Here is a 23,322-nt window from a genome sequence, read left to right on the forward strand (position 1 = left end):
CCCCCTATCTTCTGCCTCTCTGCTCAGGTCCTGTAGGCTCAGGCTTGTGGTCTCCCTAATTGATTCTATCTATCTGGCATACAGTCTTCTTCTTTCTACTGCCCTTTACCTTCTCCAGCATCACTGTCTTTTCAAATGAGTTGTGTCTTCTCATGATGTAGCCAAACTGACATCCTCAATTTAGTCATCTTGGCTTCCAGGGAGAGTTCAGGCTTGATTTGTTCTAGGATCCCATTGTTTTGTCTTTTTGGCCATCCACTATATCCTCAGAACTCTTCTCCAGCACAACATGTCAAATGAATTAATCTTCCTCCTATCTGCTTTCTTCACTGTCCAGCTCTCACACCCATACATGGTAATGGGAAATACAATGACTTGGCTGTACTAGCATTTAATCACAAAAAATATTCCATCAGAATTGGAACAACTAATGAGGTGACAGTACACCACCCTAAACAAAAGATGTTCTGCTTCTGAAACTTTTAAGGGTGCTTCTGTAATTTCCCACTCATTTTATAACATCCTTAGAAAGGTAATAATGAACGCACTTGTCCTTTGTGTTTTAACTGTCCACATTCTTAAGAAAAGGTGTTGGAAGCCACCTCTGTACAAAAACTGATGGTTTTCAACATAGTTTCATACACAGCATGCCACTTTTAAGCAAAAAGTGTTAGACATCACAGCTTGACTCTCACATTTTCCCAGAGAACTGAGATGCGCCATCCTACGCATCTTGGATATATTTTTCCTATGCTGAAATCTAATCTTATGATACTGAGCTTGATTACAAGGGCAGGGAGCAATGTCTATATTCTGAGAAAAGTGGATTACTTCTTCCAGCACTGTCAAATCAACCAAACATTTAAGTCTATTTCATTTGTGCATAACAAATATCATATTGACTCACAAAAAGTACATATTGCAGTGATATTATGGTAACATTTTCATTTTCTGGGGCCATTTCCCACAGGATGAGCACAGAAAATCTATTTGTACTGATGTAATACTATCCTCCCCCCCCCCCCCCAGCATGTAGGCTTCTGTTACCACAAATATCAAAGATTATAAAACAAACTCCATGGACCCACATTAGAACCTTACTTTTGTTTTCTTCCTCAGCAATAGTCACCAGTGTGCTACATGAAATGGAGGGGAATTTTAAAAATTGTTTGTGATACGGAAGGGAGAGGAGGTAAAAGTACCACTGGGCAAGTGTAATCTCCTTCTATAGGCCTGTACAGCTCTTCTGAATGTTTCTGAAGATGTTTTCAGTGCTAGAAGATCCCATTAGATTCCAGTCAGTTCGAAGTGCTACTTATGCATGCCTGTTTTAGATGTATTTATTCAAACAATGAAGAGTTATAGAAATACTGTGCTTCCTTAAAAGATTCTGAAGAGTGTCCAGGCCACAATTACACTATGCCAAAAATTTTCTCATTCAACTGCATTCAAAATTTACCCAACATACAAAGTTATGACAATTTATGCTTCATGTCTTGGTGAATTCTTTTGATTCTTCTTTGCAAACTGTATCTTCAACCAGGCCTTTAAGTCGAGATAAATGATGCAAAGCCCTACGAAGAAAACAAGGAAAAGAGGCCACATAATTTATTATATGAGCTTTATTTATTATATTTATTTATAATTTTATATGCGCAAATATATAGCGAAGATAGTTATACTGTGCATAGAACATGGAGTATCTGAACAGTTTCCCTCATGGTATAGAGTACACTGGCTATGTGGAAACAAAGCCTATCACCAACCTTTTCCCAACAGGTCAGGAAGCTGTTACCTGGTCTGGCTAGCTCCACCGATAACCATAAACAAAACCTATCTGCCCATTTATTATTTATCTTGACATGCAGCTGGGTCACTAAAATCTGGCAGTACAGGCAGGTGTGCTTAGTATAAAAGTCAGTCATTCGCTTCCAAGGACTGCTAGAAAGTGCGCTGATCCAGACTGTTGATATGACGGAGGAGCTAGCCATGAAAACTAAACAGTTAAGGCCTATCCTTGCAAAATCAAATGGCCTTAGATCTAATCCTAGCTCTGCAAGGTGGGGTATGCACTGCACTGAATTCTGAGGGTTCTGCTTCAAGGTGGTAATTCTTCCTACAATTCATGGTCAATACAGTTGTCCCTCCATATTCGCTAGGGTTAGGGGAACAAGACCCCCGTGAATATGGAAAAACCACAAACAACAAAAACACTGTTTTTACCTGAGAGGATACCTCTCTAGGAATCTCAAGGACCTCCAGGGCAACTCTGTGGTCAATGTCCAACATACACTGATCATAGAATGGCACTGGAGTAGCTACAAAATGGTCTTTCAGTGCAACTTTTAGTTAAAGTTGACCACACAGTTGCACTGGAGGACCTAGACAGTCCTAAAGAGAACGTATTAATGAAATCCGTGAATAATCAAATCCGCAAATATCAAAGCTGCAAATATGGAGGGATGACTGTACTCTTACACAATGTTCTTAAAGCAGACTTCATCCTTTTGCATAAAGGTGTGTTCCACTTTTGGGGGCACTCCATATTCTGCTAGTACTTCCATAAGATGTAACTGATGGATAAAAACCTTCACATCTCTGTCCATGTGTGTTATCAATGGGCTGTTGCAGAGAAGACTTGAGCAATTCAATCTCTTTTATAGTACAGTGCGCCCAGTACTTGTAATGGGTCTCGAGCATACACACTATTTCTTTTAAGGGGGGAGGGGGGGTCCGGAATGGATCCTCCATGTAAAAGAAGGGCGCACAGTATAAAAGAAGCTTTGCTAAATGAGCCCTAAAGATTACTTCATCTAGGCTTCCGTTTCTAACCAGCTTGATGCATCTAGGAGATTCATAAGCATCTGGCCATGGAGGGAGAGATGCAGGCCCAGCTCCATCAGGCCTGGTCTGAGCTAAGAAGCCGAGCCCTCCCTTCAGTCCATCTGGTGCCATCCAGTCATGGAGGGAGAAAGCAGGCCCAGCTCCATCAGGCCAGGCCTAGAATAAGAAGCCAAGCCCTACCTCCAATCCATCTGCCTTGGTCCAGGCCTCAGAGGGAGAGAAGAACTGCTGGACCTGATCCCTTCCCTATCACCATTCCCTTCTCCTTTTGTGTTGTGTCTTTTTATATTGTAAGCCTGAGGGCAGGGAACTGTCATATTAAAAATAATAATAATTGTAAGCCGGTCTGAGAGCCTTTAGGGCTGAAGGGCAGGGTATAAATACAGAGGTACCCCGGGTTACGAAATTAATTCGTTCCGCCGCCGCTTTCGTAACCCGAAAAGCTTTCGCAAGCCGAAACCCCATAGGCGCTAATAGCGAAAGCCGCGATTTGGTGCGAAAAAGCACCGAAAAGCACCAAAAATTTCTTTCGTAACCCGAAATAACCTTCGTAACCCGGAACAGTTTTTTTAATTGATTTTTTTTCGTAACCCGGAAATTTCGTAAGGCGGCGCATTCGTATCCCGGGGTACCACTGTACCATAAATAATAAATAAATAATCAGCATGCCTTGATATATCTCAGCTGAGAGCTAACAAACCCCTGTACTTTTTTTTCCCATCTGTGATGCAGAACAGTAAGATCATATGAATGTGTTATATTCATAAGTAACCTTAATTTCAGCTGTTGTGAAATGTTACTTTTGCATTTTGGTTCGGTTGATTATGAGATTGAGAAACAAATATTCCTTTGGGATACTTTCCAGCACTATCCAGAAAAAAAGAAAAGCTAACTGATGTATTTAAGGCATGGATGGGCACCATAGGGCCTGTGGATTCCTTGTGTTCCCCCAGACAAAGGTATCCCCTTCCACCACCCAGATAGCACACAGCCTCTACATGCCTCATTTTAGCCTTTAAAGCCCCCTGTAATGGCAGAAGGGATTGAAACTGGGACAGAGATGCTCCTGGCAGATTAGGGAATAGAGATTCAGCCTGTCCTGGATGGAATTCCATTCCCCCTGAAGACAATGTTTACAATTTGGGTGTACTCCTGGATTCAGCCCTGAACTGAATCACATGCACAGTTACAGTTAGTGTACTAGCTACACCCATTCCTGGAGATATCTGATCTGGACATGATGTCTTGGTTACATCCCTTGGGTATCACATGTCATGGTTATATCCCTTTGGATAGCAGTGATATGGTCTACTTTAAAAAGGACACAGAAACCTCAGCTGGCCCAAAGAGCTGCAGCCAGCCAGATTAACTGGGATTGGCTACAGGGAGCATGCAATTCCCTGCTACAATTGGTTGCCAAGTCATTTCCGAGCACAACTCAAAGTACTTGTTATGATCTATATACCCTTTAAGCCTTCCTGAGGAGCTCCGTCTCATGACCCCCTTGGAAACATTTAAAAAGAGATTTAAAACTGTACTCTTTTGCCAAGCCCCCCCCCCCCCCCCGAAGAGTGGAGACCAATTTGCTTGTTGACAACAATATTCTACCTTGCCCCTGGATGTGGATGTTTGATGGATTGTATTGATGTAATATTTTTGTACTTTTATAAGAATGTCATATGTATTTGATTTTAGTAGTCTGTAACCCCGTTTCGATCCTTTGGGAGAGGCGGGGAAACACAAATAAATTTATTATTATTATTATTATTATTATTATTATTATTATTATTAAGACTTGAGTCCAGTTTATATGAAAGACCATACCATCTAGAACGACCTGCCCAAGCTCTAAGATCCAAGAGGGAGTTACTTCTCTCAGCCCCATCACCTCCTCAGACTTGTTTGATGGGAACAAAGGAAAGGGCCTTCTTGGTGGCTGCTCCAAGGCTTTGGAACTTCTCCTCTAGGGAGGCTATTCGTGGCTTCTTCCTTGCTGTTCTTTCATCAGGAGAAAAACTTTTTATTCTGTCAGGCTTCTACAAAGTAACTATAATGCACTTTTTATACACTGCTCCCTCGGGTTACGAAATTAATTCGTTCCGCGGCCGCTTTCGTAACCCGAAAAGCCTTCGTAAGCCGAATTGCCATAGGCGCTAATGGGGAAAAGCCGCGTTTCGTGCGAAAAAGCGCCGAAAAGCACCAAAAATTTTCTTCGTAACCCGAAAAAACATTCGTAACCCGGAACAATTATTTCCAATGGGATTTTTTCGTATCCCGGAAATTTCGTAACCTGGGTATTTCGTATCCCGAGGTACCACTGTAGTATGATATCTTGATTGACTTTCATCTTCTTAAATTTTAAACATTTTAATTCTATTGGTTAGTTACTTGGATTTTAACATGACTTTTATATTGTTTTTACTGATGTTTTTGTACATATTTGAATCTGTATTGGTTTTAATATTTTATAAGAGGAAAATAAATGGATATATAGTAATAAGCATTCTGTTTCAATCTTCCCTGCTTTTTGCCAACAGAAATGTATGATCCTTGACCTAACCCCACCTAACTATTTTAGATAACTGGTTTGAGGATTGTTCACTTACCTCTGAAGAGACTGTCTTACAGGTATGGTATCATGATTACACAGATTAAATTCCACATCATCATCTAAGGTCTGAAAAAGGAGCAAAATTTACTCAGCAGAACACTTCAAGGTCATGTATCCTCCTCCTCCTCTCTTTGCAATTGAAGAGGCAAAATTTCAAAGGTCATTTAAAATTCATATGTGCTAGCCGATAAGCTTGACTCTATTTTATTACAACTTTCCCATCTATGCATATCATATTCCTATTTCTTTTCTGCATCAAATTTTAGATTGTAAGTTCCTTGAAGCAGACCCCTAACCTATTACCCATATGGCACAACTGATGCAGTTAAACAGCGGTGACAATAATACAGGCATATTTACAAGATTGTTGCATGGACATAGTAAATGAAGAGTAATATAAACTTACATAAATGCTAACATTAATTAATTAATTCCTTTGGGACAAGCAGCATTAATACTCGTTGTCTAGATTATCTGGATTAATGTTTATTGACATTTTAGTATTGTGTGTTTTAAGAAATTCCCTATTATACTATTTCATATTGCAGTTTCAGCATGCCATGTGCTTTACAATCTTTTAAAGATTTATTTCTTTTTATTTCTAAGTCCTTTGAATTTAGGCAACTCTGTCCAAATTTTTAGAGGTCACTTTTTCAATAACCCTTTTCAAACAACAGCAAAAAGGAATACAAAATAATTAAACTCCAAGGGGAGTCTAATTCAAAATGTAACTGCTTACTTTTTTAAACTCCTCATTTTGTCCAGTAGTTTTGTTCCGGTTAAAGCTGTGCTGAACTGCTTGAAGATTAAATAGCATTAGCTTCAAAGCTTCCACAGGCCCATGATGATTCCCTCCAGAAAATGTACTCTCCTGGAAGCAAAAAAGACATGATAATCAAAGGACACTGAACTTAATGTAATAGTTGAAAAAGTTCTTCTTCCAGCTGAACCTGGATGGCTGAAATTTAAAGACACATTTCCCACCTTTAGTATTATTTGTATATAAATGACAGCATACTGACATCACAGCATGACATCAGTAGACATTGCTAGAAACATGGAAGATTTGTAAGCAAGCAACTAACAACGGCTTAAACCTGGGGCTTAGGGCAGAAAAACGAAAAGCGCAGATATAGGATGGGGGACACCTGGCTGAATGAAACTACGTGTGAAAGGGATCTAGGAGTCCAAGTAGACCATAAGTTGAACATGAGTCAACAATGTGATGCAGCAGCAAACAAGGCCAATGCGATTTTAGGCTGCATCAATAGAAGTATAGTGTCTAGATCAAGGGAAGTCATAGTGCCACTATATTCTGCTTTGGTCAGGCCCCACCTGGAATATTGTGTTCAGTTCTGGGCACCACAATTCAAAAAGGACATTGAGAAACTGGAGCGTGTCCAGAGGAGGGCGACTAAAATGGTGAAAGGTCTGGAAACCTTGCCTTATGAGGAACGACTCAGGGAGCTGGGGATGTTTAACCTGGAGAAGAGAAGGTTAAGAGGTGATATGATAGCCCTGTTTAAATATTTGAAGGGATGTCATATTGAGGAGGGAGCAAGCTTGTTTTCTGCTGCTCCAGAGACTAGGACCCGAAACAACGGATGCAAGGTACAGGAAAAGAGATTCCACCTCAACATTAGGAGGAACTTCCTGACAGTAAGGGCTGTTCGACAATGGAACAAACTCCCTCGGAGTGTAGTGGAGTCTCCTTCCTTGGAGGTCTTCAAGCAGAGGCTGGATGGCCATCTGTCGGGGATGCTTTGATTGGGATTTCCTGCATGGCAGGGGGTTGGACTGGATGGCCCTTGTGGTCTCTTCCAACTCTATGATTCTAAATAATATTACCCAGCTCCTTTAAGTGAGTGCTTAGTGTGCCTATTTTTTAGTTTTAGCACTATGGATTATGTTCCAGCATGAGAACAGGCACCGAATAGACAGCTATACAAAACAATTCATTGTGCTTATCATAGTAGAAATAATTCCATCTAAAAGTTTCTTCTGAAACTGTGAACATTCTGGAAATGCTAATACATGAAATGGAAGTACATGGTTCTCCTATTACTTGTAAATTGTGATTTTCAGTTTTCCTTGCTTTTGTTAGTTGCCCTTGAGTTGACTTTGACTCATGACAACCCTGTGGATGAAGACACCTCCAATACTACCTATCTTCCACTGCTCTGCTCAGGCCCTGTGACACCCTTACTTGAGTTGATCCATCTGGCATGCAGCCTTCCCCTCCTTCTTCTACCCTCCATACATATCAAGAAATATTCTGTTATTATTTCTTCTTAGAAATGAGAGATAATAGTAAGATATATCTTCCCTGACTTCTATTTCCAACTAGGAGAGCAAGGAAGACACATGAAATTCGACTGTTATCCCTGATCAATTGTTGGAGACAACAGAATGACTTCCTCTTCACTCTGAGAAGTCAAGTAGAGTGGGGAGCATGAGTCTTCACAACTGACTGGATGCTAAAACATTTTTGAGCTTTCCTTGATTGGCAGTCAGATTCCAGGGTACTGAATAACACTGCAGGTAAATAACACTGTTGTTTTTGTTCTAAGAAACAGCAGGTTTTTGCCCGAGCTTCCTTGTTAACTTACCTGGCTGCTGTTCTTCAAACAATCTTCCAAAAATCCATTCACAATATTTGTTTTGGAGCTTTGCAGAGAGTTCTCCTCCTCACAGCACACAGGCACTGGAGACCTCCTATGGAGAAGATTTGGAGCTTAATGCCTTGCTTGAAATGTTTTTCCATTCTCAGCTACAGTATGTGAAAATAAATGAACTTTGCATCATATTTTGCACCTTAAAACTAGACAGTGGCCACATACACATGTAACAATGCGTCAGCCTTTATTCAACCTGACTATGGTTTGTTGAAACATCTGAAGCTTGACCATGCAAATACAAAACAGTACAATACAATTCAAAAAAACACAATATTTTTTCAACAACATGCCCCAGGTTTAAGCCGTTGTTAGTTGCTTGCTTACAAATCATCCATGTTTCTAGCAATGTCTACTGATGTCATCATGCTGTGATGTCAGTATGCTGTCATTTTGTGGCAGGGGTATACATGATTACAGCCATCATAGCCTTCCATTATGAAGCCAAGCCCTCCCTCCAGTCCATCTGCCTTGGTCCAGGCCTCGGAGGTAGAGAGGAACTGCTGGACCTCTTACCCTTTCCCGCCACCGCTCCCTTCTCCTTCTGTGTCATGTCTTTTTAGATTGTAAGCCCGAGGGCAGGGAACCGTCTAACTAAAAAGATTGCATGTACAGCGCTGTGTAAATTTACAGCGCTTCATAAATAAAGGTTAATAATAATAATAAATAATAATAGGAGCTGGAAGAGCATTTGCTACATTTGCAATTACCCAAATTCCCTTTCCACCAGCAAGAACCTAAAGTAGAATTTTTCTCTTTTTTTCAATACAAGAATATGGGGTCATCCAATGAAGCTAAATGGTTAGATATTTACAACAAGAAAAAGAAAGGATTTTTCACAGAGCATATAGGTAAACTATGGAATTTAATGCCACAAGTGTGGTGATGTTCACCAGTTTAGATGAGTTTTAAAAGTAGATTAGACATTTCATGGAGGATAAAGCAACAATGAGTATAAGTCACTGTGGGTATATAAATGCATCCTAATTCTTGTTGCAAGAAAATGACAATGCAAAAGGGATATTAACCTCCTGTCCTGCTTTCAAGTTTCTTATAAGCACCTGGTAGGGGGGATATGCTGTTGGAATGGATAGAGATGTGTTATGATTTAGAGCTCCTCATATCTTTTCTCAAAAAGAAGAAGAAGAAATCCCACAAAACAGCAGGAAGTGTATACTAAGTGTGTTTATAGTTTCGCTTCAGGTGAGTTAGAGATCTTCAAAAACCAAGATGCTGAAGTCATGGTATTAACAAATATCAAAATCAGACATATCTGCTGTGTTTTTATAACAAAACTACTGTATATGGATCACTTGTTTACTCACAAACCAACTGGAACATTATCCCATGATCTTTCTCCTTCTAGCACATCCACTGTACAAGGGCTGCCATCATTTTTCAGGAACCTAGTTAATTCCTCAGCAGATGTGTCTAGAGTTCTCCTTGTCTTCTGAAGTAATAAATCAACATCATCATCTAGAATAATCAATCATATACATCACAATTAAATGCAAGTAAAATATTTTAACTGTTTTTATTTTTTAAACAATTGTAAGCTGCTTTCAATCCCATTTTGGGAGAAAGGAGGGATATAAGTGCAGTAAATAAATAAGTAAATAAAGTCATACCTTACACATTACTTAAATCAAGCATCAGTACCTATAATTATAATCTCTTTGTCTTTTATTTTAACTTGGAAATGCAGCCTCTCCCCCCAAAATGTATGCTGCAACATGAACAAAAAGGTTAATGCTTTCATTATATCCTATATTTTTGTGGACTAGAACCCACTTCATTATACACATACAATATTATTCTCAGCTGGCAGAAAAAGACAAGTAGACAGAAAGATTTTACAAAGTGGGAATAAGCAGTCACAGAACAGGAAGTATTCAATAACTTCCGACATTTTTATGCAAAGGTCAAATGCACACAAGATAAGGCCAGTGACTACTTTACAATAGCAGATTCCCTGACAAACTACTTACGTTTTTACTACTTACCTTTAAACAGATGCATGTGGTTTTTAAAGTTCTGAGATGGAGTATCATACTGACAGTTTTTTTTAACATCATGTTTATATTCCATGTCCAACATATTACTGTTGCCCAAGATGTTTGATCTATCCTGAGACTGACTCCGTGTAAGCTTCTTCCTATTTTGCAAAGATGTGGGATCCCTCTCCTCAGTGTGTGGTAGGATATAATTTTCACTGCTTGAATCTGACAGAAGATTATGACTCTTCAACCAGGCTGGATATTTGAAATCAGGAATGCTGCTTATCCCTGAAATGCTCAAGTCAGATTTTTGGCTTGTAAGCCACCTTGGATAGTTATGAGAAACTAACTCTGGGTCTTGTTTTATCAGTGGATTCTTCCTAGGAAGCCCAGAATCATATTTGTGAAATGTATGTTTTGTGTGCATTTTTCTATTAGAACTTCCATGCAAAGAGGAAACAGGATTTTTTGTAAGATTCAATTCTTCTTTATGGCCAAACGATGAAGTCCTGTGAGGAAAACAGGAAACTGATGCTGACTGTGACTTTCTGTTCAGATTGCTGCCTGGACCAACTGGTCTTAAGACAGAAGATTGGATAAAAGATGCAGAACCATCTGCAGGGAATGCCAGGAGATCATCTGTAGTGAGACTGAGCAGATCCAGCTCATATGCAGCTTTTCTCCTTAGATGTGAAGACACTGAATTTAGTGTTTCACACTGCTTTAAATTCTCTAAAGATGGAAAACAAAAAGTAATTTCACAGATCTGTCACTTTCCAAAATGATCTTTTAAAAGTCCTTAAAAAGTATAACATATATATTTGTAAAAGTACTGAAGCTGAGATCTCATTGATCACAATGGGATTTGCTTTTGATTACACCTGTAGAGGCTTCTAGACAGCAGCAGCTTTGCAGTTGTCATATGCCCAAGGAAAATAATTACCATGCAAGCCATGTGCTACATTTGTTGCTTAAGCAACAGACATACATACGTGAAGAAGGTGGTACATGGAAGCCACACATTTTGAGACAGTACATTGTTCACAACTAAATATTATATACAAAATATGTGAAAAGGAAATCAGAAGTGAGACTTTCTGAGATTGTTCTCAACACACAAATAAAATATACCTATTGCTGGTCCCAATACCGTAGAAAATCTTCCAAACACTTTGACCAATGGTATTGCACTTTAGCAAAATTGTAGAGTTGTCTAAAAGGAGACAGGTAGACATATGAAGTAGAACAACTACTTTATTATTGGACACAAGTACTGTAATATGAGATATTATGGGATCTGAAATCTATTTGGACACATAAGTCTCATCTGGTAACTTAAAAGAAGGCATAAGTGAGGTCTCTTCCAACTCTATGATTCTATGTGCAATTAATTCTGATTTATTTTTTGCTGGCTATGTTCATACTTTCCAAACAAAGGTAAATTAATATTCCAATGACATTGTTTAAACAGAAAATAGTATACTGTAAAAAACAGAAACAACAACTTTCTGATATAAAATATATATATATAAAATTTATAAGAGATCATGTAGACATATATGATGTCTACCACAAAGATTTAGTGCCTGGGGCTGCATCTACATTGCAGCAATAATCTGGTTTGACAACACTTTAACAGAGCTCTGCTGTGGTGCCACAACAGACTATATTTTCCAGAATTCCATAGCACTGAGCCATGGCAGTCAAAGTGGTGTCAAACTGGATTACTGCTGCAGTGTGGATGCAGCCTAGAATACTGGAACAGTATCGAAAAATCCATGGTGTCTATGCAATATTTGAAAAAAAAAATTTCAAATCTGTATTGAATGTGTTAGTCCTTTCTGTATGTGCAAGCACAAGTACACACACACAATCACAAACCTCAAAGATAAACAAATCTGTAAACAAATATACAGGTGCTGCCTTTATCTCCTGAAATAGCCACACAGTATGGACACAAAAATCCCACATACTGGAGAGGCTATACATAGGAAGCTGCCTTTTGTGGAGTGACACCCCTGATTCATCTAGCCCAGTAATGCTAACAGCAACTCCAGGATTTCAGACTATAACCTCCCTAGTCTGAAATTCCAGCAGGCTTTTTTTTTTTTTGGGGGGGGGGGGTAAAAAACAAAAATAAAACAGAAGTCATGTTTTGGTTTTTTGTGTGTGTGTTTAAAAACAGGGGTTTGTTTGTTTAAACCAGTTTTTTGCATTAATGTGTAAGACTACATAAATATAGGACTGAGTCAGAAAATTAAGTAGCAAAATGCAGTTCAGATGTTATGCTTACTAGCTTAAATAACAATTGTTCTTTAAAAAGTGCTCTTTTAACGCAAATTGCTTTGGCTGAAATTATATTAATTGAAGGACTGGTTTCTGAATAGCATTTCTTTCACTATAAAATAAAGTGAGTAAAAAGAAGCAACTAATAGTGGATACTGGTCTAACAATGAACAACTGCCAAATGAAATGTTAAAATTAAAATCTTGACACAGTAAGAGAGTTGGAAAATAGTAATAATAGCCAGACTTTTTTAGAAAATAGGAATAATCAATTTAAATTAACCTAAATTATTTTTAGTAGAAGCAGCAGTATCCTGCTTTCCCCCTAAAATTGTTACTCAAAGCAGCTTACAGTCTAAAAGCAAAGCACAATTAAAAACATACAAAAGTGACAATTAAAATTAAACCAGTCAACCCTGGATTCCAGGGATTGAATCTGTGACTGTCTGTATACAAAATGTGCTTCAGCAGTGAGCTACAGCCTTCTTCACACTTTCATATTAAGAATATGTGTTGTGAGTTAAGCTTTCTGAAGGAAGATGCTCTCAAAATGTTATTAACAGGATAAAATGAGAAGCTAGATTCAGAACTGGAACTAAATGTATCTGAAGGACCTAATAAGAATTTACCATTTGACAATTACAGCAGTGCCATATTAATAGCTTCTTAGCTGGGAATAGTTGGGAAAGCCTCCAGAGAACCTCTGAAGCCAGAAATTAAGAAACAATATTTTTATCTAGGAATCTGACACATGAAGTACCATTAGCAAAGGGCAAACTGATACAGACAAATTCTTTACAGTTTGACAATGCTTTATTTTCTTTGTTAATGTACGCAGCATGGGTTAGAAACCTTCATCATCTCATAGACAAATTTAGAAAGATAAACTGGGATGATGCATAATACTTAGGAATTGAGGAACAGGAGTTTCTCTGATGTCATGCACCCTGGAACAATTCATAAACCTCTCCAGTGATGTGCTTTCAATTTGGGAAACATGTTATGCATTAGATAGCTTTCATTTATATCTCATGCACAAACCTACCACTTACATTAAACACGTAAACATGTAAACCCCAGGACATGAAAATAAGTCCAAAGGTATGCAAACACTGAAAAAAGCATTAGCTGTATCATTCCAATGACACTTCCACAGTGGCCTATAGTAGAGGCCAGACTTTCCTTTACTATATATCACATAAAGACAAAAACTCATACCGTATTTGTGACTGAAATTGTCTTTTGAAGACCTGAAGTCTCTGGAAGTACTCTGAGTGATGCAGATTTTCCCAGGCCTTAAATCTGGCGATACAAAGCTGCGATCAAAATCTTCAATGTATGCTTCTAGAGCTTGAGATGCAGACTGATACAACTTGTCCTTGTACTGAACTGAACTGTGGGAGTTTAAGGAGCTGCTATTGCTATGAAGATTACAGTTTGCCAGCAGGGAAGACACGGTTGATTCCGGAGAGTAGACATTGTCCTTTTTCATCAAACAAGCCATGGGTCTTCACCAAATCGCCTCCTGGAACGATAATGTATGTTTTAGAAAAATATCATCAATTAAGAAAGCATCAAGAATGAGGCAGACATCTGGTTTGTCAAAACTGCATGAACAGTGTCACATGTGCCCCCATATTCCTGTAATTTGCCCTGGCTTTCCTGCCCCAGGGACTGACCCAAGGCAAGATAGCATAGGCTTGGCCCATACTATCCTGGCCATCTGCTTAGGGACCTGGACACACAGTGAGTGATTTACAGTGTGGGGTTCTTGAACAAATATATATGAAGGGAGACTGCTGAACTGAATTATATTCACAAATTCCAACCCATGAGGAGGCGTTTGAACAAAGATAACAGCTTCAAGGCACACTACATCTCTCACTACCTCACACTAATGAAAGGAAACTTCTCTGAGAGTTTTTGAACCCAGGAAAACTGCATTTTGGTAAGCAGATCTCTTGCTTTCACACATCAACTACCAAAGATCTGAAAACCCTGTATCACTTTACCTTTGAAAATGTAGGGCAAGGGACGTGATTTGCATCTTTATGGGTCCTATTACATTCCATCCCACTCCCTCCACTGTGTAAACGTGCTTTAATGTTGTTATGAGCCTTCAAGTCATTTCCTATCTATGCTAACCCTAAGGCAAACAAAACCCATCATGTTTGTGAGTGTGTGAGACCCAGTGGGTTTCCATGGCTGAACAGGGAATTGAACCCTGGTTTCCAGAATTATTGCTGACAAAATACTGATCTGATGCAGAAAGCCATTCTGGCGTAGTGGTTCAAGCAATGGATTATGACTCTGGAGGCCAGCTTTCGAATCCTGGCTTGGCCTTGGAAACCCAGTGGGTGACCTTGGGCAAAAGTCACACTCTCTCAGCCTCTCAGGGGAAAGTAGTGGCAGATCCTCTCTGAACAAATCTTACCAAGATAATCCTATAAGTCAGAAACAACTTGAAGGCACACAACAACAGCAACAACAACGCAAGCTCAAGAACCTTTCCTGCTTTTCTATCTGAAACCCTGGAGTTCATAAGCCAGCCATGGAAACATTGAGGGTGACCATTAGTGATTCACACTCTCAGCCCCAGAAAATCCCATTTCAGGATTGCCGTAAATCAGAAGCAACCTGAACTCACACAACAACAACAACAACAACAACAACAGCCACTGGTGAAGCAGTGTTTCCCAAACTTTGCTCCTCCAGATGTTCTGGATCTCAGTTCCCACAATTCCTGAACTCTTGGGAATTCTGTGAGGTGAAGAAGTCCAAAACCCAAAAGTTTGGGGTCACAGCAACCAGTGCAAGTGGCTCCAGGGAAGCCACACTCTCTCAGCCTCAGCCTCAGGCTCACGGGAAGGCAGTGGCCAACCTCCTCTGCAGAAACCTTGCCAGGAAACCCCCACTGTGGGCTCACCATAAGTCAGAATAGACTTGAAGCTGAGCAGCCTTTCCTGCTTCTCTATCTGAAACCCAGGGCCCTAAAAGACACACAAACACGCGGAGGAGGCACGTGTGAACTCTCCCCCAGGCAACACGGGTACTGCCTGCCCCCTTCCCTCGGCCACAAAGCGACCCACCTCAGCCTCCAGCTGCCATGACACTCCCTCCCGCCTCCCAGCTTTGAAGGCGAAACACCGCCTCTTCTAAAATGGCCGCCGACAACAGCTCCAATGCGCATGCTCACCCGAGTCCACAGGCCTTCGCTAACCAATCTTTGAGCGAGGCGCGGCCGTCGCGCCTACAACTCCCGGCATGCCCCGCGCCGCCAGGCATCACAATGGTCCTGAGCCACACCGCCCCCAGCTGCTGAGAGAAGGGAGTTACAGGTGGCACTTAGGAGGGATGCAGGCAGAGGGAGAGCTCAGGTGAGAGGCTCAGAGAGGGATGCTGCTGATGGCAATTGCTTTGTTAATGCTGCTATTGGGTGCCTTCAAGCCCTTTCTGACTTATGTTAAGGGGTTTTCCTGGCAAGGTTCCTTCAAAGGGAGGTTGCCCTGGCTCCCCTCTGAGGCTGAGAGAGTGTGACTAAGTCTTGCCCAAGGTCACCCCAGTGGGTTTCTATGGCCAAAGCAGGGATTTGAACCCTGGACTCCAGAGTCAAGATGTACAACTCAGATATAGAAATATACGCAGCTAAGATATAAAGATATATGAAAACAATTTAACAAAACATATGCTTAAAAAAGGGATAAAAAGCAAAGATGGGATTTGAACCCTGGTCTCCAGAGTCAAGATGTACAACTCGGATATAGAAATATACAGCTAAGACATAAAAAAATATACACATAAGATATCGAAATAGACAACTAGCATATAAAAAGAGCAAAGATATACAGCTAATCACGAAAATTAAAATAGAATTTAGCTAGCCACACTATGAAAACAGTTTAAAATGTATACTTAAAAAGGATAAAAAGCTGAGCTGGGATTTGAACCTTGGTCTCCAGAGTCAAAATATGCAACTGAAATATAAAAATATAAATCATATATATATATATATATATATATATATATATATAATGCTTACAGTTGTAAACTGCTTAGGCAGTATGAAGCAGTATATAGATGAAACAGCTATTGCTTATTATTATTATTATTATTATTATTTATATAGCGCTGCAGATTTGCCCAGCACTGTACATAAATGCAATAAATATAAAAGAGTAAACCGGCCTATGGCGTACAATCTAAGAAATAATAGGATAATACATATAAAATACATAGCAATACAGGAAATGATTCAATAAAACAGGCAACAAAAGAACATCAAATAGCAAGTGACAATCATGCAATGCCTGGGAATGGTGTAAATATACAACTAAGATTTAAAAAGAGCAAAGATATACAACTAACCACAAATATTAAAATAGAATTAAACTATCAACAATATAAAAACAATTTCAAATGTATACTTAAAAAGGATAAAAAGCCTGAACCCTGGTCTCCAGAATCAAGATATACAACTGAGATGTGAAAATGTGCAACTAAGATATATATATGTATATTACACACACACACACACACACACACACACACACACGTAAGATGTAAAAAGAACAAAGATATACAACTAAGCACAAAAAAGGAAAATAGAATTAAACTATCCACAATATGAAAACAATTTAAGACCTATACTTAAAAAAGGATAAAAAACTGGGATTGGAACTCTGGTCTCCAGAGTCAAGTTATACAACTAAGGTACAGAAGTATACAACTAAGATATAAAAAGAGCAAAGATATACAGCTAAGTACGAAAATTAAAATAGAATTAAACTGTCCACAGTATGAAAACAATTTAAAACATATATTTTAAAAAGGATAAAAAGCTGAACTGAGATTTGAACCCTGGTCTCCAGAGTCAAGTTATACAACTAAAAAGTCAAGCAGAAAAAGGCTTCATGATGTTTACTGGAGTATCTGCAAAGGTGTGATTGTTTGGTTCACATGCATGGCAGCAGGGGGCAGGTGGATGGGCATGTGGATCAGTACTACTGATAACAGATTTCTTTTGTTTCAGGTGCATGTAGGGTTTGTCTATTCTCCTTTGCATTTTGCAGCATGTTTAATTTTTTTTTCAGATTGAAACTGCCGTTTGAAATTGGTATTCAGTGATATGCCATCCCACTTAGTTTTCCTCTCTTCTCAGATAGATGGACTATAAGAAAACGGCAGACGAAGTCTCTAAGAAAGTCTTTGCATATCTCCAAGAGGACACATCAGAATGGAAAGTGGTAAAAAGTACAGTAAGAACAGTGCATTTCCATTTCCTCTGAACTATTTCTTCTTTGCAAATTAGCCCAATCCCCGGGGGAAGAAAATATTGGCCCACAGCAAGTCAGATTAGCCTTCTTGGCAAATAAAACATCTGTTCTTAGTTGTGGTTTAAGAGGAAAAGGGCCTCAATTTATCTACTCACTTTCTTGCTTCTCACAAGCAATGGGAAGAAAGGCTATTTAAAGCCTGACTGAGTGTTCAGCCTCAGTTACGTGGGAGTAAGTTCCATAATACTCAATGGATGTCATTTGGTATAAGAAACACAATTTAAGGTAGAGCAATAAATATATTGCTGCACTTAACTTTTGTTGTTTATGTTTTTTTAAAGTCCTGATTTCAAAAGCAGAGGCATTTGATTATTCTTTTCTTTCATTTATTGTCACCCTGAGAAAACTATTAAAGTGTGGTCAAAACCTTCAGAAGACTTCTCAGGAACGCTGTAAGTATATGATTGGCTTTAAGTGTATTTTATTCAGTTACAAAATAAATTAATAAATACTTTAAAAAAACAATCTTGTGATGATACCTTTTTAGGCCACCCCCAAGGTGCCAAATGCATCAAGTTCACAAGCTTTTTATCAGGCAACATAAGTGAAGAAGCCTTTCAGCTGCTTCAACTAACAGTGATGTTGTTTGTACCTTTTGGCTGGCATAATAAAGGTATTGCCACAAGATGGACTTGGGGTTTATTTTATTTTGTTTTGTTAGATAGGCAAGCATTTTACCCCTGTAACTTTTTTTCATTCATGCACTTAATCTGCAAAGTAGCTGTGATGAGAAAAGTCTGTTTGGAGATCCTTCTCCATAACAAAAGGCATTACAGTTTCTTACTGGTTTCATTGTTACTCCACCATCCAAGGGTCAGTCAATTATTTGTTCCTCTGTATTGCCATCAAGTCAACTTTGATTTATGGCCACCTTGTGAATAAGAGACCTTCAGGTCACCTGTTATCAACAGTCCTGCTCAGGTCTTGCAAATCCATGGCGTCCTTGACTGAATGTATCTACCTGTAATGTGGTCTCCCTCTTTTCCTATTGCCTTTCACCTTTACCTAGCATTATTGTCTTTCAGGATGACTCATGTCTTCTAATAATAAAAATAAAATAAAGTTTTTATTTGTATACCGCACCTTCCTCAGATCAGGGCGGTTTACATACATTACATGACACATACAGTACTTTAAAAACACACTATACAGTATACAATAAAATAAAACCAGCAAAAACCCCAATAGCCCGTCCTCATGGCCACGGAAGAGGAGGGAGGCCCACAGGATTTTATGCGGGGAATGCTAGCTGGAAAAAAAAAGGTTTTCAAATCCTTTTTAAATTGGGCCAGGGAGGTAATCGAGCGGAGCTCGGCGGGCAGCGTGTTCCAAAGGGCCGGGGCGGCGATGGAAAATGTCCGCCTTGTGACGGAAGTAAGCCTAGCCCCCGGCACCTTCAGTAATAGCTGCCCGGATGTTCTGAGGGTGCGGGACGGAATATACGGGGAGAGGCGGTCCTTCAGGTAACCTGGACTCAAGCCATTTAGGGCTTTATAGGTAATCACCAACGCCTTATATTGGGCCCGGAAGCGAATAGGCAGCCAGTGAAGATCTTTCAGCACCGGTGTTATATGGCTGGTCCTGGAAACACCAGTGACCAGCCTGGCTGCCATATTTTGCACCATCTGAAGCTTCCGGGTTTGGTATAAGGGTTGCCCCATGTAGAGTACGTTGCAGAAGTCCAGTCTCGAGGTTACCAGAGTGTGTACAACAGTTTCTAGGTCCCTCTGGGCCAGGTATGGGCGCAGCTGGCGGATAAGCCGAAGCTGGTAACAGGTGCTCTTGACCGTCGCATTCACCTGAGCAATCAGGTGAAGCGACGAGTCAAGAAGCACCCCCAGACTGCGCACGGAGTCCTTCACAGGGAGCGTGACCCCGTTCAGGACAGGTGGAACCACCGCCATTCCTGGACCAGGAGAACCTATCACTAGTACCTCCGTTTTCTCTGGATTCAACTTGAGTCGGTTTTCCCTCATCCAGCCCATTACTGACTCCAGACAGGCCACGAGAGGAGAGACGCCATCCTCAGTCACTGCATCAGTCGGAGATATAGAGAAAATAATTTGGGTGTCATCAGCGTACTGATAACCCCGCGCCCCATGTCTCCGGATGATCTCTCCCAGCGGTTTCATGTAAATGTTAAATAGCGTGGGAGACAGAATGGCTCCTTGAGGGACCCCAGTTATAAGGGCCCGCTCATCGGAGCACACGTCTCCCAGCTGCACCATCTGGGACCTCCCAGAGAGGTAGGACCGGAACCACTGGAGTGCAGTGCCCCCGATTCCCACCTCTGCCAGGCGTCCCAGAAGGATACCATGGTCTATGGTATCGAAAGCTGCTGAGATGTCCAAGAGCACCAGCAGGGACACGCTTCCCCTGTCAATGCCCAGACGGAGATCATCGACCAAGGCGACCATGGCCGTCTCAACCCCGTAACCCGCCCGGAAGCCAGTTTGAAATGGGTCCAGATAATCCGTTTCATCCAAGACTGCCTGAAGTTGGATTGCAACCGCCCTCTCGATCACCTTTCCCAAAAATGGCAGCAGCGAAACTGGCCGATAATTATTATGTACCAGGGGGTCGAGGGAGGGCTTTTTTAAAATAGGTTTTACAATGGCCAATTTAAGATCTGATGGAAATTGGCCCTCCCTCAAAGATGTGTTAATAATCCGGCGTAACAACGAAGTTACCGCCGGTCCCCCCTGGGCCGCTAGCCACGAGGGACAGGGATCGAGAGAGCAGGTTGTCTTCCGAACACTTCCGAGGATCTTGTCCACATCATCAGTACTTACCGACTCAAACCGATATGTCCAAAGTACGACAGTCTCAGTTTAGTTATCTTGGCTTCTAAGGAGAAGTCAGGGTTGATTTGGTCTTGTTGTGTGCCTTCAAATCATTTCCAATTTAGGATGACCCCTAAGGAGAAACTATCATGGGGTTTTCTTGGCAAGATTTGTTCAGAGGAGGTTTGCCTTTGCCTTCCCTGAAGCTGAGAGAGTGTGACTTGGCCAAGGTCACTCGGTGGGTCTCATGGCTGAGTTGGAAATCAAACCCTGGTCTCCAGAGTTGTAGTCCAACATGAGGACCATTTATTTGTCTTTTAGGCAGTCCAGGGTATCCTCCAGCACCACATTTCAAATGGGTTGATTTTCTTCCTGTCAGCTTTCTTCACTCTCTAGCTTTCATAACCACACATAGAAATCAGAGATACAATGGCATGGACAATGCTGGCTTTAGTATTCAGTGGTATATCTTTATATTTGAGAACCTTATATAGTTCCTTCATAGTTGCCCTTCCTAGACCTAGTCTTCTGATTTCTTGACTGCAAGGTATGGAAAATCTTGAACTATTCCAATGTCTTCATTGTCTGCTTTAAAATTATTTATGTCATGGGGGAATTACTTTTGCTTTCTTGATGTTCAGCTGTAAAACTGCTTTTGCACTTTCTTCTTTTACTTTCTTTACCTTTTCCAGTAATTGTTCCAAGTCTGCTTTTTTCTGCTAGCAGTATTGTGTCATCTGCATATATTCAGTTGTTTATGTTTCTTCCTCCAATTTTCATGCCTGCCTTCTCCCCCCCCCCCCCCCACCTTTATGTACAGTACATTAAGTACATTCAATGTACAAGTTAAATAGCTAGGATGATAAAATACAGCCCTACATCTTTCCGGTTGGAAACCATTCTATTTCTCCATATTCTGTTCTAACAGTGGCCTCTTGTTTTGAGTTGTCCAACAAGACAATCCTATATTGTGGCACAGCCACACTCTTAGGTTAAATTTCTCTTTGATTTCTTGGGTCTTGTGGAAGAGGTCTCTTGTTCTCCCCACCCCTTTTTTTTGGATCTTCTATTTCTCTTCATTGATTATTATAGTAATTCTCTTTGTCTTTGTGCACAAGTCACTAAACAGTTGCATTCAGGGTTCTGATGTTATTTCTATTCCTTTTTATTTCTGCTTCTCATTTGTCCTTAACTGCTTGAAGATTTTGCAGATGTAATGCAGATTTTCTTTCCTTTTGGGTGCAGATAGTGTCTTTTTGCATTCTTCCCTCACAATATCCCTGGCTTTGATGCAGAGTTCTTCTGGCTCCTGATCAATTAGACTTAATAGGGTGAAACTATTTTTATTTTAATGTTACCTTTAAATTCTGCAGGGGTGTTCATCAGTAAAACTTTAAAAAAATAGTTTCATACAATATGTAACATGAGGCGGAGAGCCAGCATGGTGTAGTGGTTTGAGCATTGGAGAATCCAGACTCAGCCATGGAAACCTGCTGGGTGACCTCAGGCAAGTCACATGCTCTCAGCCTCAGAGGATGGCAATGGCAAACCCCCTCTGAAGGAACTTGCCAAGAAAACTCCATGATAGCATCACCATAAGTTGGAAACGACTTGAAGGCACACAACAGCAACAGCAAGAATATTAGACATGTGTGTGACTAGTCTGTTGATCACATCTTTTCTGCCCACCTCAAATGCCCAAGCTTTCTGTTTGTGTAAAGCACCTTGGGGGAGGAGGTTATAAGAGACAATTCTTAGCACCTCCTACCGCATAACTTTTAATATATGTGTGTGTATATATTCTAGGTACCGTGCAGAAGCACTTGTGGAAATACCGCATGATAAACTCTTTCCCTTCATTTACCTTCCTGAGCACCGGGGCCAGTGGGATAAGGCAGTACAGTCATACAAACTTGTGGAAACAATTGACGAGGTGATTCAGTAAGTTAATGGAAAAACATTGGAATGATTAAATGTTTGGTATACCGAATTGTGAGAGCAGGTAAGCTGGAGGGCCAATTTTTCCTATTTGGGATCCACTGTGAACCCTATCAGTTGCCCATAACACAGCTGAAAGTGACCAGAAGTCCAATTCTGGTTTCAGAAAACCTCTATTGAATTGTGATGGTAAAATGGGCTCTTGGTATCTGCTGAGGTTCAGTTCCAGGACCCTCTATGGATACCAAACTCTGGGGATTGTCCAGGCCTATTAATCATAATGGTGCAGTAAAATGGTGTCCCTTATATAAGATAGCAAAATCTAGGGTTGTTTTCTGAAATTTATATCTTTTTTGGAATATTTTCAGACCATGGATGGTTGAATCTGTGGATTAAAAAAATATGTGGCAATGGAGGGCTAACTGTAGTTGTTTTAGCTAAACAAAGCACAGAATGGGCCCCAGAAGTTTCCAGGGGCCCTTTCACACTACTCAGTTATAATGCTATGATTCCACTTTAACTGCCTTGGCATCTTCCTGTGGAATCCTGGGATTTGTAGTTTAGGGAAGGTATTTGAAAAGCAGGAAAACTCTAGTACCTCACCAAATGATAAGCCCCAGGATTCTGTTGGGTGTTTCTGTGGAAATGAAACTGGAATATTGCTGCTTTGAGTCTCTGTATTGCGGGGAAAAGGCGGGATATAAGATGATGATGATGATGACAATGATGATATATATAGTGCAGTAATTGTGTGGTGTGAAAGCCCCAAGACCTGCAGTTCTTCTAATATGATGGCAGTTTCTGGAGGGGCCTGAGGCTGCAAAAATGGATGGTCATCCTCCTTGCAAACAACTCA

General features: G+C 40.4%; 2 protein-coding genes across 4 annotated transcripts in view; one reads left to right on the forward strand and one right to left on the reverse strand.

The window, feature by feature from the left end:
* Positions 1-255: 255 nt before the first annotated feature.
* Positions 256-15,568, reverse strand: C2H18orf54 (chromosome 2 C18orf54 homolog). 3 transcript variants are annotated; one of them, XM_042455928.1, is made up of 8 exons: positions 15,502-15,568; positions 13,631-13,937; positions 10,134-10,859; positions 9,456-9,606; positions 8,065-8,170; positions 6,195-6,326; positions 5,451-5,521; positions 256-1,574 (listed from the first exon to the last, which is right to left on the reverse strand). In XM_042455928.1, the coding sequence occupies exons 2-8, from the start codon at positions 13,914-13,916 to the stop codon at positions 1,490-1,492; spliced, it is 1,557 nt and encodes a 518-aa protein (XP_042311862.1). In that variant the 5' UTR covers positions 13,917-13,937; positions 15,502-15,568; the 3' UTR covers positions 256-1,489. The 3 variants fall into 3 exon arrangements, with proteins under 3 accessions (XP_042311862.1, XP_042311861.1, XP_042311863.1); XM_042455927.1 differs by lacking the exon at positions 15,502-15,568 and adding an exon at positions 15,339-15,479; XM_042455929.1 differs by lacking the exon at positions 15,502-15,568 and adding an exon at positions 14,425-14,528.
* A 132-nt stretch (positions 15,569-15,700) lies between these two features.
* Positions 15,701-23,322, forward strand: part of STARD6 (StAR related lipid transfer domain containing 6) — a 71,704-nt gene continuing 64,082 nt past the window's right edge. The window contains exons 1-4 of the mRNA XM_042448968.1: positions 15,701-15,789; positions 17,571-17,667; positions 18,088-18,137; positions 22,335-22,461. Of these exons, the coding sequence (XP_042304902.1) occupies positions 17,575-17,667; positions 18,088-18,137; positions 22,335-22,461 (270 nt within the window). The 5' untranslated portion in view covers positions 15,701-15,789; positions 17,571-17,574. The remainder of the gene's footprint in view (positions 15,790-17,570; positions 17,668-18,087; positions 18,138-22,334; positions 22,462-23,322) is intronic.

The sequence above is a fragment of the Sceloporus undulatus genome, chromosome 2 (assembly GCF_019175285.1).
Source record: "Sceloporus undulatus isolate JIND9_A2432 ecotype Alabama chromosome 2, SceUnd_v1.1, whole genome shotgun sequence".
NCBI classification, from domain to species: domain Eukaryota; kingdom Metazoa; phylum Chordata; class Lepidosauria; order Squamata; family Phrynosomatidae; genus Sceloporus; species Sceloporus undulatus.

Bases quoted from the DNA above. Each gene is read 5' to 3' on its own strand.
- C2H18orf54 (XM_042455928.1), bottom strand. From the start codon at position 13,916: ATGGCTTGTTTGATGAAAAAGGACAATGTCTACTCTCCGGAATCAACC. The intron at 6,327-8,064 runs GTAAGTTAACAA...TTTTGCTTCCAG, and splicing joins GTTTGAAGAACAGCAGCCAG to GAGAGTACATTTTCTGGAGG. The intron at 1,575-5,450 runs GTAAGTGAACAA...TTTTCTTCGTAG, and splicing joins GTAAGACAGTCTCTTCAGAG to GGCTTTGCATCATTTATCTC.